Source organism: Sus scrofa, chromosome 9, assembly GCF_000003025.6.
Source record: "Sus scrofa isolate TJ Tabasco breed Duroc chromosome 9, Sscrofa11.1, whole genome shotgun sequence".
Taxonomy (NCBI): Eukaryota; Metazoa; Chordata; class Mammalia; order Artiodactyla; family Suidae; genus Sus; species Sus scrofa.
In genome coordinates this window covers 7077505-7090115 of record NC_010451.4, presented here as the reverse complement: position 1 = coordinate 7090115, position 12611 = coordinate 7077505, and the positions used below count along the sequence as shown (strand labels likewise).

The 12611-nt window shown below is 44.6% G+C and overlaps 1 protein-coding gene across 2 annotated transcripts in view; it reads left to right on the top strand.

Moving 5' to 3' along the window:
• Nucleotides 220–12611, top strand: part of CLPB (ClpB homolog, mitochondrial AAA ATPase chaperonin) — a 253530-nt gene continuing 241138 nt past the window's right edge. The window contains exons 1-2 of one of the 2 annotated variants that reach the window (XM_021102302.1): nucleotides 220–426; nucleotides 1733–1858. In XM_021102302.1, coding sequence (XP_020957961.1) covers nucleotides 1828–1858 — 31 coding nt within the window. In that variant the 5' untranslated portion in view covers nucleotides 220–426; nucleotides 1733–1827. Of the gene's footprint in view, nucleotides 427–974; nucleotides 1309–1732; nucleotides 1859–12611 lie in introns of those variants that run through there. The other variant, XM_021102299.1, reaches the window with a different exon arrangement.

Genomic DNA, 12611 nt, shown 5'->3' with positions numbered 1-12611 from the left:
CTTCGTGTAAGTCTATTGACACTTCCCCTTCAATCAAAACAACCCTCTGTGGGTTTAACTTCCCCAAAGTGGAAGCCAGGACGCTGAGGGAGGCACCTGCCCTCAGGTGTGGATGGTTTGTGCCTCCTTATTGAGCAGGGCTTAAGCTGCATTTTTTTATTCAACACACCTGTTCGGGCTTCTCAGCACAACTGGCGACAAGGAGGATAGAAAGGTGGGCACAGTATGTGCCCCCCCCCCAGTGCCTTGGAGCTGCGAATGGCACCCTAACTTTCTCTCCCAGACTGTTCAGTCTCTCGCGGCTTGCTGGGGGTCTGCGGCTGCTGAGTATAATTGTTGCCGCCTGTTGCTGCAAATCCCCCTACATTGCTGGTACTGTAAGAGGTCAGACTCCCCTGCAGAGCCCAGAGCAGGCCCCAGTCTAAGGTGAGTGTATTGCCTATGAGTCTCTAAAGGAGACCCCCTCTGGGTGTCGGGGCTGGAGGCGATGGGCTATAACCATATGGGAAAATCCTGATGTTTGGCCACCCGGGACGGTAGGGCGCTGCCTTTTCCTCCTCAGCCAGCACCAGGGCGAGGATCAGGTCCTAATGTTCCCTGGGCCCTCGGACCCTTTAATCCACAGAAATTGATGAGGCCACATGAGAATTTCAGGCAGGTCTTTGTTGGGGCTTGAGCTTCAGCACAAGGAGGCGGCAACAAGGAGCAGATGCTCTTGTTCATTTTGCGGAGAGCCAGCGGGTCCCTTAAATGGGGCGAGGGGAGGGGACAGGATGACGGGCTGGGCGGACTGTTCAGCCCTCTTAGGGCAGCGGGTTCAACGACGTGGGGGACGCGTGCAAGAGTCATGTGCAATCCCTAACCTCTGCACCCGTCCCCTCAGACACGGTGGGCAAGCTCATTACTGCCTCCCTGGGACGGTTGGAGAGTGGTCACAATCTCCTCATCTGCGCATGCGTGAGGTTGCCGTGCGCAGGCGTGCAGTTGTTTGGCTCACTTGTAGCTTGTAGATTTTTTTGCATACTCTTGCTCAAAGAGATGGTGGTGCAGGCGCAAGCATTGCAGCGGAGGATTCCAGGTCCCAGCTGCTCTCTCAGGGGCAAAGGCAGTTCCTCTAGCATAGTGCTTGTAGGGGAGGCCGGCGACTGGGCCCACTGTGTCGGTGAGGCGGGTCTGGGGTGTTGAACTTGGGGAGCCAGCTCTAACCCGTCAGAGGCAACTCTACCTGGTGCAGTATGGCACCCCAGGATTGGGGATGGCGCCTGTTCGAAGTCAGCCACAGAGGGGCTGTGCCTGAAATGCCACCAGGTATAAATACTAGCGGGGGCGGGGGGAGTTCAAGCTGGCTATCTTTTGGGGGGTGGGGTGGGGTGGAGCGCAGCTTGCAGAGGATTAATGTGGGATCTTAGTTCCCAGGCCGAGGATTGGAACAGGGTTCCAGCAGAGAAAGCACCAGACGGCTAGACCACCGAGGAACTACCCCCAAATCCCCCATCTTAAATGGGACGATGTCACGTATGTGTCACGGTCCCCAGTCCTGCCCAAGTGGTCGCCGACATCCTGACCTAAGGCCATTGGCCCTACATTGCCCTAATTTCAATCCTCTTTGGCGTCAGCTTCTGCAGTTCAGACTCAACTCTGGTAATACAGGGCTGAACATTAAATTGTTGGGAGCATGTAACTAAATTTTCTTGAAGGCTACACATGTGCTTCCAACCTTGACTGTTCGTAGGTGGAAGCTGCCTTTGCCTTGGAGGAGAGCCCCGCTCCATCATTTGCAAGGCACCACCCTGCGTGCTGCCTCTGGAACCTTCCACCAGAGCAGAGATGACTCCAGGAAGACCTGGCGCGGATGATGGTAAGCCCTTTCCGGGACTTGATTGCTAAACTGAACCCTCGTTTATCTAAATTCTCTGCTGAGGAACCCCCTTGAGTGGCATTTTGCAGAGTTAACTGTGTGTTTATCCATCTTACTCCAGCGCTTGCTGCCTGGTGGAGGCGGTGCTCGCTGGGCTGCTCTTCGCTGCGTGTTTGGGGAGGGCAAGGCCATGGTTTGTGTCAGGTCTCACACCCTCATGGCAGTTAGGAGTCCCTTAAACACGTCACAGATTGCTTGCCTTCACTGCACCTGTTAGATTGGCCCATATTACACATCCTGCTGGGAGTTCCTGAACTTAATTTCTGTGGGGAGGACCCCTCCCCCTGCATCCTCCAGAGCCACAGCCACAGGGTCACCTCCCTCCACCACCTAAGGGGACCCTTCCCTGCAGTCACCACTCAGGCCCCACAATAGTTTATACAATGGGCACAAATGGGAGCTCACTTTGGGGGCCGCTGGAATTGTTGGGAATGTCATCCGCTCAGCAAAGACTGTTTCTGAGTCAGTGGTCTGTGGGCTGATTTACTGACCCTGTTGCTGTCTACCCAACAGAAGGCACCCCCCGTGTCCCTGTGCTTGTCTGGGTACTCTGTGGTGTTCAGCTGCTCCCATGCAGGACACTCTGCCATGCTGTATGTGGCACCTGCCGGGAGCCGTCACGTGCCCTTTATAATCCTCCGTATCTGTCCAGGTAGCAGCTCCACGTGGATGAATGTGGCTACACCTCATCCCAACGAGCACAATCCCCGTGGTCTTCGGCCTCACGGCCCGGCCATCCAGGGGGAGTCCCAGCTTGTTTCAGCATCCCTGATAGGGCAGTCGGTGTCCACTGTGAGTGGCCTGGGGCCGTCCCACATAGTGATTCTGTGTGTGTGCACGTCCTTTCCCTGCATGTATCTGTCTCAGTGCCGCCCTCAGGGAACCGTGTCTGTTCACACCAGTGTGCCTTCGTCTCCTCGCGACTACCCGTACCAATCACTGAACAGAATCCCTGATACATCCCTCCCTGTGCCCCTCTCCCATCAGTAGCCTGCAGCTCCATTGTACTGGGCTTCATTGCATTGGAATAAGTGTGCTACGACCCTTACTGGGACTGGACTAGGCGCCGCCACGTTGGACATACAACATCAAATTATTAAGGTGACACCAACCTGTCAGCCACCCCGGCTGAGCACATGGGGCTGTGACACCAATGCCCAGAGTGCAGCACCAGTGTGATTCTTGAGTGGAGGTGGTTTGGGATAACTTTAGCTTTTGACGACTCACTGGCCAAGAAGAGAGGTGTATGAGCGCTAAAGGGCACAACTTGTCACATGTACAGGACAAATTCTGGACAAATTCAGACAGATTTACAGAAGATGGCCCGGGGTACAGTAAGTCCGTAATGTTGCCTACGTTTTTAATCAAAGACCTACCTTAACTTTATCCAAGGGCTGTGATTTACTTTCTTGGCTGGACCACGACAAATGGGGGGCTGGTGACAGAGAGGATTTCAAACTGTCGTTTGTCTATTGATACTATGGATGGGTGTTTCGGCCTTGCTCCAATATTTCACGCACTTGATGACCAGAACCCTGCCAGTTGGTTTTAAATATCTCCAGCATTCAGACAGTGTGTGTAATTTTCCTTACGGGTTAATGCCTAGGCATCACGGGTCAATTGTGATGAGAAAAACAACTTTTGAGAAAAACGACTTGTTTTTCTCAGTTGCTGCCCAGGCATTTTACACCATGATAACCCTGCTTACACCGAGTCTGGACATTTAGATAAAGACTTGCATTTGGGACACCTGCTGTAGTTCCCACATTGTCTTTCTTGGGACATCTGTTAAAATAACTGCTGATAATTAAGCCTGGGAAGAGTTGGTGACCTCTGCCCCACCCACCGTATGCGTAATAGGTGCTCGCTACCCTGCTTTGGGTCCCCTGCTCACCGCTGACCGGGATGTGGGACTGCCTCTACCCCCGCTCATTTTGCTGCCCCCACACGCTTCCTGCTTCTGGGATCTGCAAATTGTCATCCATTTGGTGACTCTACTTGCTTTGGGTTGAGTGTATCGACCCTGCACTTTGAACCAAAAGTGCAGGTTTTTCGTGTTCCCAAAGTGGGAGCTCCCAAGCCGGGGGAGCAACCTGTCACCCCCGTGGGGTGGCTTCTGCCTCCTCACTCAGCAGGTCATAACCTGCATATTTTTAATTAAATACACTGGCCCCGGCCTCTCACTGCAGGAGAAGACTCGGAAAGGTCTTGCCTCCGTAGAGGGAAATAATTAGCCCTGCACCAAATGCCTCTTTCGTCTCACCTAACAAATCCTGAAAACAAGACCCAAAAGGACCAAGCTGTTTTCAGATAATTTAGCTGTGTCCCAGAACGAAGCCCAAGAATAGCTACAGGAAAACAAAATACCTAGTATACAGTAAGATAAAAACCACAGTGTCTGGAATCTAACTACATATCAGCATCCTGTTTTTGAAACCTGAAATTCAAAATTCTTGCTGGCTGTCTTCAAAAGGTGTTAAACGGGGAAGGAGTGTGACAGAGAGGAGGGTTTGTGTTTCAGTGAGAAAGAGGGAAAGAGAGAAAATAAGGTGATGAATGTTTTGGAAAAGAAACCAAAAGAGGGTAGAAGTGAGAAACGAAAGTCCTTGTTTAAAGCTTTCGTGAGCGCACCTGGAATTCTCATGTGGCGCATAAGCAAAGACAGCAAAGAGGTGGGCTACACAAAAGATCAAAAGGGAACAGGAAGAAACTGGTTTTTTGTTTTTCCCCCTCCTTGTGTCCAACTTTAGCCTGATTTTTAATTTGATCTTTCTCTATGATGGTATCAGCTATTGAACATGGCAGAATATTCAGCTGAACAAAAACCCCTGGCAGTAGGATAAATGTATGGCGTAATTTGTTTGCAAGAATGTGAATGCACAGATGGCTTGCAGTTAGCCATCAAACTGTAACATACACCTCGTGGTAAGCACTGCCTTACAACCTTGCCAACAATGGCAACTTATATATATATGTATAGTTACGTGTGCACATGTGTGTGTGCATGCTGGCCACCTGTTGTCAATTTAGTAGCACCGCCGCTTTCTTATACAGCTGAGAACAATTCTCCCCACAATCTGTGTGCTCTGGCTTAACGATTGTTAATGGAAAAACTCATAAGAAACTTGGAAGGTAGGGGGAAAAAAGTTGACATTAAAAAAAAAACCCCAGGGACATATGTCCTGTCATGAGCAAAATCAAAAATTGAAATGACAGAGAACAAAAGATATTAGAATTAGCAGACAAGGACATGCAAATAGTTGTTACAACTGTATTTCATAAGTTCAAAACACTAGAGGAAAGATTGATTGCATTAAATGGTGACATGGACGATATTAAAGAGGTCCAAATTGGATTTCTAGAGATGAAACTGCAATGTCTGAGATGGATTTTTGCCCATGTTTGGGAGAAACAATATTTCAGTGTATTTTAAATTTATATTTCTCTTATTTGCAAGGTTAAATAACTTCTGTTATATTTAAGGGCTACTTGTAATTCTTTTTCTGTGAGTTGACTGTACCTCTAGTGCCCATTTTTCATAGGATTGTTGGTTTTATTTCTTCTCAATTCTAAATGCCTTCTGCATATTAGAAAAATTAATCCTTGGTCGTGATAGAAGTTGTAAATATTTCTCTCAGTGGGTCCTCTGTCTTTTTATTGTATTTACCATGATTTCTGATTTTTTTCTTATTGTTAATGTAAAATATTTCCTACTTTTCCTCTCTTGCTTCTAGATCTTGAGTCAGAGTTCGAAAAATGTTCGCCATCCCCGGTGCTGGAGGAATTTACCCTTGTTTTTTTCCATCCGTGTGTGGTTTCACTTAGCACTAAGGTGAATGGACTCATCTCAGAGCCATATGGAACTTCTTTTGAGGAAAAACATTAGATGTAATTTTGTCTTTGTGTGTGTCAACGGGGAAAAAAACAATAAACAATCTATAGTAAGAATAGAGGAGAGTTTCATCTGAGCCAAACTGAGGACTATAGCTCGGGAGACAGCCTCTCAGAGAGCTCTGAGGAACTGTTTTGGAGAGGCATGGTTTTCAGCACAGGTTAATAGTCAGAACAAATGACCGTCAAACATGAAGGGGCACGTTTCTTCCATATTTCAAAAAAGATCAGCACATATACAGTGGGTAGGTATGGCCCTGTCACCTGGGAAGGGAGCCTTAGCATTGAAGGAATACTAGCACGGGTGTCCCAGGGAGGGAGGCACTTAATCTTTCTCTTCAAAACAAACTTTTTTTACTTTTGTTCAGTGTACCTTTTTCTTTCAAACTTAAACAGGTGTACAATGTATGTTTAGTAGGTCACAAAACAGGCTGTTCTAGTTAGCATAAAGTTTGTTAAATCATGTCTAAGCCAGAATGACTTCCCTATACCCCAGCATGTGAAAATTTCTTCCGTTATGTGTGTGTGTGTGTGTGTCCACAGAGAACTCAGTTGTGTGCATTTGCCAACTTGCTGAACTAAATATGGAATTACCAATCAGATAAGCCAAATATGAAAATTGAAAACTGGCATTTAGAAACTTGTATAACAATTGGACATTTTCGGAGTTCCCGTCATGGTGCAGCAGAAACGAATCTGACTAGGAACCATGGGGTTTTGGGTTTGATCCCTGGCCTCGCTCAGTGGGTTAAGGATCCAGCATTGCCATGGGCTGTGGTGTAGGTTGCAGTTGTGGCTCGGATCTGGTGTTGCTGTGCTGTGGCTGTGGCGTAGACTGACGGCTACAGCTCTGGTTGGACCTCTAGCCTGGGAACCTGCATATGCCGCAGGTGCAGCCCTAAAACAAAAACAAGACAAAACAAAAAATAAATAAATTGGACATTGCCACAGTAAGTAAGCATATGGCCATTTTCCTAGAAATTTGTTTTTATTGTATTTTTTTATTACTCAAATGAATTTATCACATCTGTGATAAATTCTGATTTCACAGGATTTCCATCCCACAGCCCAAGCACATCCCCCCACTCCCCCAAACTGTCTCCTGCGGAGACCATAAGTTTTTCAATGTCTGTGAGTCAGCATCTGTTCTGCAAAGAAGTTCCGTCTGTCCCTTTTTCAGATTCCACATGTCAGTGAAAGCATTTGATGTTGGTGTCTCATTGTATGGCTGACTTCACTTAGCATGATAATTTCTAGGTCCATCCATGTTGCTAAAAATGCCGGTATTTCCTTCCTTTTAATGGCTGAGTCATATTCCATTGTGTATATGTGCCACATCTTCTGGATCCGCTCCTCTGTCGATGGACATTTAGGTTGTTTCCATGTCTTGGCTATTGTAAATAGTGCTGCACTGAACATCGGAGTACATGTGTCTTTGCGAGTCATGGTGTTCTTTGGATAGATGCCCAGGAGTGGGATTGCTGGATCAAAAGGTAGTTCTATTTTTAGTTTTCTGAGGAATCTCCATACTGCTGTTTTTATTGTATTTTTATAAAGTATCAGTCTGGACTAGTAAGTGTTTTCCAGAGAAGGGGAACCACCAGGACGTGTGCATATGCAGACTAGGATTTATTTTAAGGAATTGACTCACTTGATTGTGGAGGGTTGACCAGTCCAAAATACAGACCTGCAGGCTGGAGACCTGGGGAAGAATTTCAGTTCAAGCGCAGAGGCAGAATTTTTCTTCCACTTTTGTCTTTCTGCCCATGCCTACCCAAATGGAAAAAGTTAAATTGAAAAACCAGTTGTTGAAAATGTTTTAATTCACTTCCTATTTCTGGTTCCACATGTAAGGAGCTTAGAAGTTGCCACTCCATCCCAACAAGTAAAAAGCTGAGCAGACTGACAGATCAGCAGCTCTTCTTGGATCTGTAAGCACTGGGAGGATACAAGCAAACCACTGCCTCCAGGATTATAGAGTCACACAGACAAATACAGGAAGTTTTGGTTTACTAGAGCAGAGACTCACAAGCAAACACGCCTCCTTGGGAGCAAGTGCCAAGGTGGGAAAATCTAAACTGTAATTGACGCATCGTTGGAGGCTCAGGGTGAACAAGTCTGAGAGTCAAAGATTCAAGGGACCCAGTCACTGCGGGGGGTGGGACACCACAATACTGTGAGCTTTACCTCCAAGAGCTCAACTGGGTTCTTAGAGTAAATATTGGATAAACAACCATCCCACCCCTGCTTCTGGCTTGGAGAGAGGGGAACAGAACCCTTCTGAAATTTACAAGAACTTTCTGTCCTTCTTAACAAGGCCTGCCTTACCTAGATTTGAGAATCTAGTGAAACAGAGTCTAACCTACTTGGGTATTATCAGAACCTAACTAACCTGGGGGAAGGGAAATACTCAACCCCAGCCCACTCTCCGCCCATCCTATGCCACCTGATCGGGGAGAAAGAGGCTGAGAAACAGCCATCACACTGCTGTGTTTGCTCAAAGGAGTGGGAAACATGTATCTCCACAAAAGCCTGCACAGATATTTACAGCAGCATTAGTCATGATCGCCAAAACTTGAAAGTAACCAAAATGTGCTTCAGTAGGTGAATGGGTAAATACGCTGTGCTCCATCCAGAAAACAGTATTATTCAGCGCTAAAAAGAAATGAGCTACCAAGTGATGAAAAGACCCAGAGGAACCTTAAATACACATTACTAAGAAGTCAAGGTGAAAAGCCTTTATGTGTATGATTCCAGCTAGATGCATTCTGGAAAAAGCCGAGCTCTGGAGACCTTAAAATGATTGGTGGTTGCTAGGGATTGAGGGGGTGGGAGGAGAGAAGACTAGAAATCCTATAAAATTGGATTGTGATGATCATTGTACAACATAAATGTAATAAATTCATAAATAAATCATTTAAAAAAGACTAGGCAGAACACAGGATTGTAGGGCAGTGAAGATCCTCTGTATGATACTCTGATGATGGCTACACGTCGTTACACATTTGTCCCAACCCGTAGAATGTACAACACCAAGAATGACCTCTAATGTCAGCTGTGGACTTGAGGTGATAATGATGTGTCCATGCAGAGTCACCAGTTGTGACGAATGGACCGCTCTGGTGGGGGGTGTGGATAGCAGAGGAGGGCACGCATGTGTATCGGCAAAGGGTATCTGGAAATCTCTGTGCCTTTCTTTTAGTTTTGGTGAATTTGAAACTTCTGAAAAATTAAAGTCTTTTAAAAATGTTTTGGTTCATGTGAGGCAGACTTATTCAAGTTCCTAGTTTGAATCAGATGTATCAGAGTCATAGATGTATACTCTCATTTTACGAAGGATGATGAGAAGGGAACATCCCTCTTCATTCTGTGACTTAACAAAGACCTGCCACAAATATTTATCTTTCCGAGATACGTTGGTATCCAATTCATTATGAAGACAGTCAATTTAAATTTAATAAAGACATTTAAGGCTAGTACCCCGCCTCGTGTACCGCTATGGCACCACCAGCTTTTTACTATAGCAGTCTGATCTGACTTCTCAGTACACGTGCCTTAGGATGTTCTGATTATTTTATACAGCACTAATGAAGACATGTAATTAGGATTGAAGACTTTTAGGATTAAAAGTTATGTCTTACAAGAATTACCATTACTCTCTTAAATCTATTTATCTAAAAACTCATTTGTTAAACAGTAAAAGAAGGGAATGATTTCAGTTAAATATTGAAAAACAAGTCTCTTCAAGGGATGGGAGAGTAAGACAGTTTTATGAAAGCTTCCAACCTTATCAAAACTGACTTCATGATGTAGAACAGTATCTTTTTTGCTTAGTTACCACTGCCAGTTATTTCTCTAGCAAAAAATGGGTGTATTTGGGATTAACAAAGAATTACAATTTGGAGTCTACAGACTTGGAGAGTCATGTGCAAGTCCCCAGCAAAAGTGGAGAGGAGAACTCCTTTATAAAGGGGAAAAGGAAGTTGGGAGGGCTGTAATTAACAGAGTCCAGAGCTCTTCATTGGCTGAGTTCTCATTGCCTGAGGAAGTTTTTGTTCTTCCTATTGGGCTCTGCTGTAATTGGAGGGCATGACAACTCTGCTTTCTGACCTCCAAAATCTATTTTAAAGTAGCTTTATGTTTTCTCACAGTAAAAAGGAATGTTTTCTCCTTACTTTTTGAGATTTGTTTTTACAAGCAATTGTTAATAGAAAGGCCAGCGTTTTCAAGAACTAAGTAGAATTGCCAGTTAGCTCCCAAAGAAAAGAATGGACCTGAGAACCTTAAAGTATAGAAAAGGAAAAGGACAAACGAGACTTTTAAATGAGTGCAATGTTTCGTTTCTACACTATTGATAAACAGGTTGCTTCTGATTCATCTCTTATAGATAACATCTCAATGAAAATGCATGTATATTTGTATTTATGAGGATTTTTTTCCAGTAGAATAAATTCATGGAAGTGTAAATGATAGGTCAAGCTATTTTGTATTTAGAATTAGATATATAATGCTAAATTGCTTTCCACAAAAGTTGTACCAAGTTGCTCTTTTAGTGTGTATTTCTGATATTTTTAAACTTAGAAAAGCTGGGCAAAAATGAAGTATTGTTGTTTTAAATTGTAAGTCTTTGATTTTTGGTCACTTGGTTTCAGGAACACAAATATCACCGTCAGTGCTTTCTTGGTATCTCTAGGTTTTGCTTAATTTTGCATATTGGCTTTATTTTATCCAACTGCAAAAGAGCTTTTCCCAGGCAATCTTAGAACACAAGTAGCAGCACCTCGAGATGACACTGACCCAGCTTAGCACCCCAAGTAGAAATAGCATTCTGCTCACACAGTTGGAACGTAGTGTATTCATAGAAGAGCAGTGATGCTTTCATCTTTGGACATGTGTCCTCAAGACCAAATCACTGTGTTTAGGAGGATGTAGTAATAAGACCAGCCTCGTTGTAGTCAGTTCCCCACTGAACCATGACTAATCTTAACCCTTCTCACTCTGCTTGGCACAACGACGAGGCAGGGCGATGCTTTCATAAATACTATTCTGCATTCGGTTTAGAGGAACTTCGAGAGAGCAGGGTCTTCCATCTCTGGACCAGGGACCTGTCCGTGAAGTAGTGCCAACATGCAGAACAGACCAGATGCCAAAAACTTGCATTGGTTTACTGGCACCATCACTTTTGTGCCTTAAGATAAAGGGCAGGCATGCCCATCCCTACTTAGGAATTTCTCAAGCTCACAAACTTAAAAGTGCACATGTCCACACAATGTAAAATTTTTGTTCTCTCACCTGAGCCCCTGCCCAGCACCTCACTCTGGATGGTCTCATAGTGTGGCCACTCCTCAGACTATGTTAGGTCTGTCATTCGGACCCTTCCATTATCCTGTTATTATGGTAGGAGTTATAATTGGGTGGCCTAGACGACATCATATTCCTTTGGTGAGAGGTTTTAAATAATTGCACACTATATTATGCTTCTGTGGTCCACACTAGTAATTGCAGGATGAGAATATCCCAGTGTTATTTTGCAGATACTATTTAGGGTTTAGCTGGCTGCTCTATCTGATTTTCCCTGACCTTGTAATTTTGATTCTGCATTTTGCAGGGGATTATTCATCTTGAATTGTTTTTTGCCTTATCTGCCCTTATTTGAAAATTGTATCAAGTTTTAACAAAATTTTTAGATTCTTTTTTCTTTTCCAAGCATTCCCTTGTTTTATACAAATGTCTTTTCATATGCTGGGATAGCTGTATAAGGACTTGTGCAAATCCTTGTCCCAAAAAGGAATGATAAAACTGGACAAAAAATACACACAAAAAAAACTGTTTAAATTGACCAAAGGGCTGCAAGCAATTGAGAAGCATTTATTTTTTAAAAATCCTTGAATATTTGTAAAAATAGTGGAAGCGAAAGTCTGTGGTGGTTTATCCAATGGCTGCTCTCATTCTCTCCACCTCGTTTCCATGGTGCAGAAGTTCTCTGCGAGGTAGGAGTCATAGGCCATGCAGACTGACAGCTCTGCTGCTTTCCCTGAAGGGGATTTTATCTGGATCAGAGCATGGAAAAATTTATGGCCAGTGGCATTGTCAAAAACAACAAAACTTTCAGTGACAAACAATGGAGGAACAATAAAATCACAGAGATATGAATTGGGACAAGCAACCCCAAGAGACTAGCCAGAAATTTAACAGAAGTATTTAGGGGAAGGAGTTAGATAAAGGAGACCCCATTAAAATCACACTTACCCCCTGTGATTCAGAAGGCTGTGCACATGAGCAAGGCTATAGCAGCTCAGCAAAGACCAGAAAGGACCCTTGTGAGATACGAGTCCCAGGATGAACGTGGAGCAGACTTGTAATCTCCCTGAATTGTGAAGTATTCTCATAGAGATTCAGCTGCGAAGGGTAGAATTCTTACTGGCTCAAAGTGTTTCAGCACAGCCTCTGACCAGTCATTGCCTGACCACTAAGCCATGCTGACCTAGGGGAAACCTCTAGGAAGCCAGGCTTAAAAATGAGGGGGCAAAAAAAAACCCTGAATTAGGGCATCAGTGGATGCACCTGCAGAGGGAAAATACTCCACAGAATTAGTCTGGGCAAGCAAATGAACAAACATAGCAACAGGTCCAAAGAAGGGAAGCAAAACTCAGAGTTGCTATAATAGATTACCTAAAATGTCCAGTTTCGATAAAAATTATAACATATGAAAAAGGGAAATGTGACTATACATGGGAAGAACGTCGCCAGTAGTAACTATCTTTTTTGTGTTAGAGTATAGCTGATTTACAATGTGTCAATT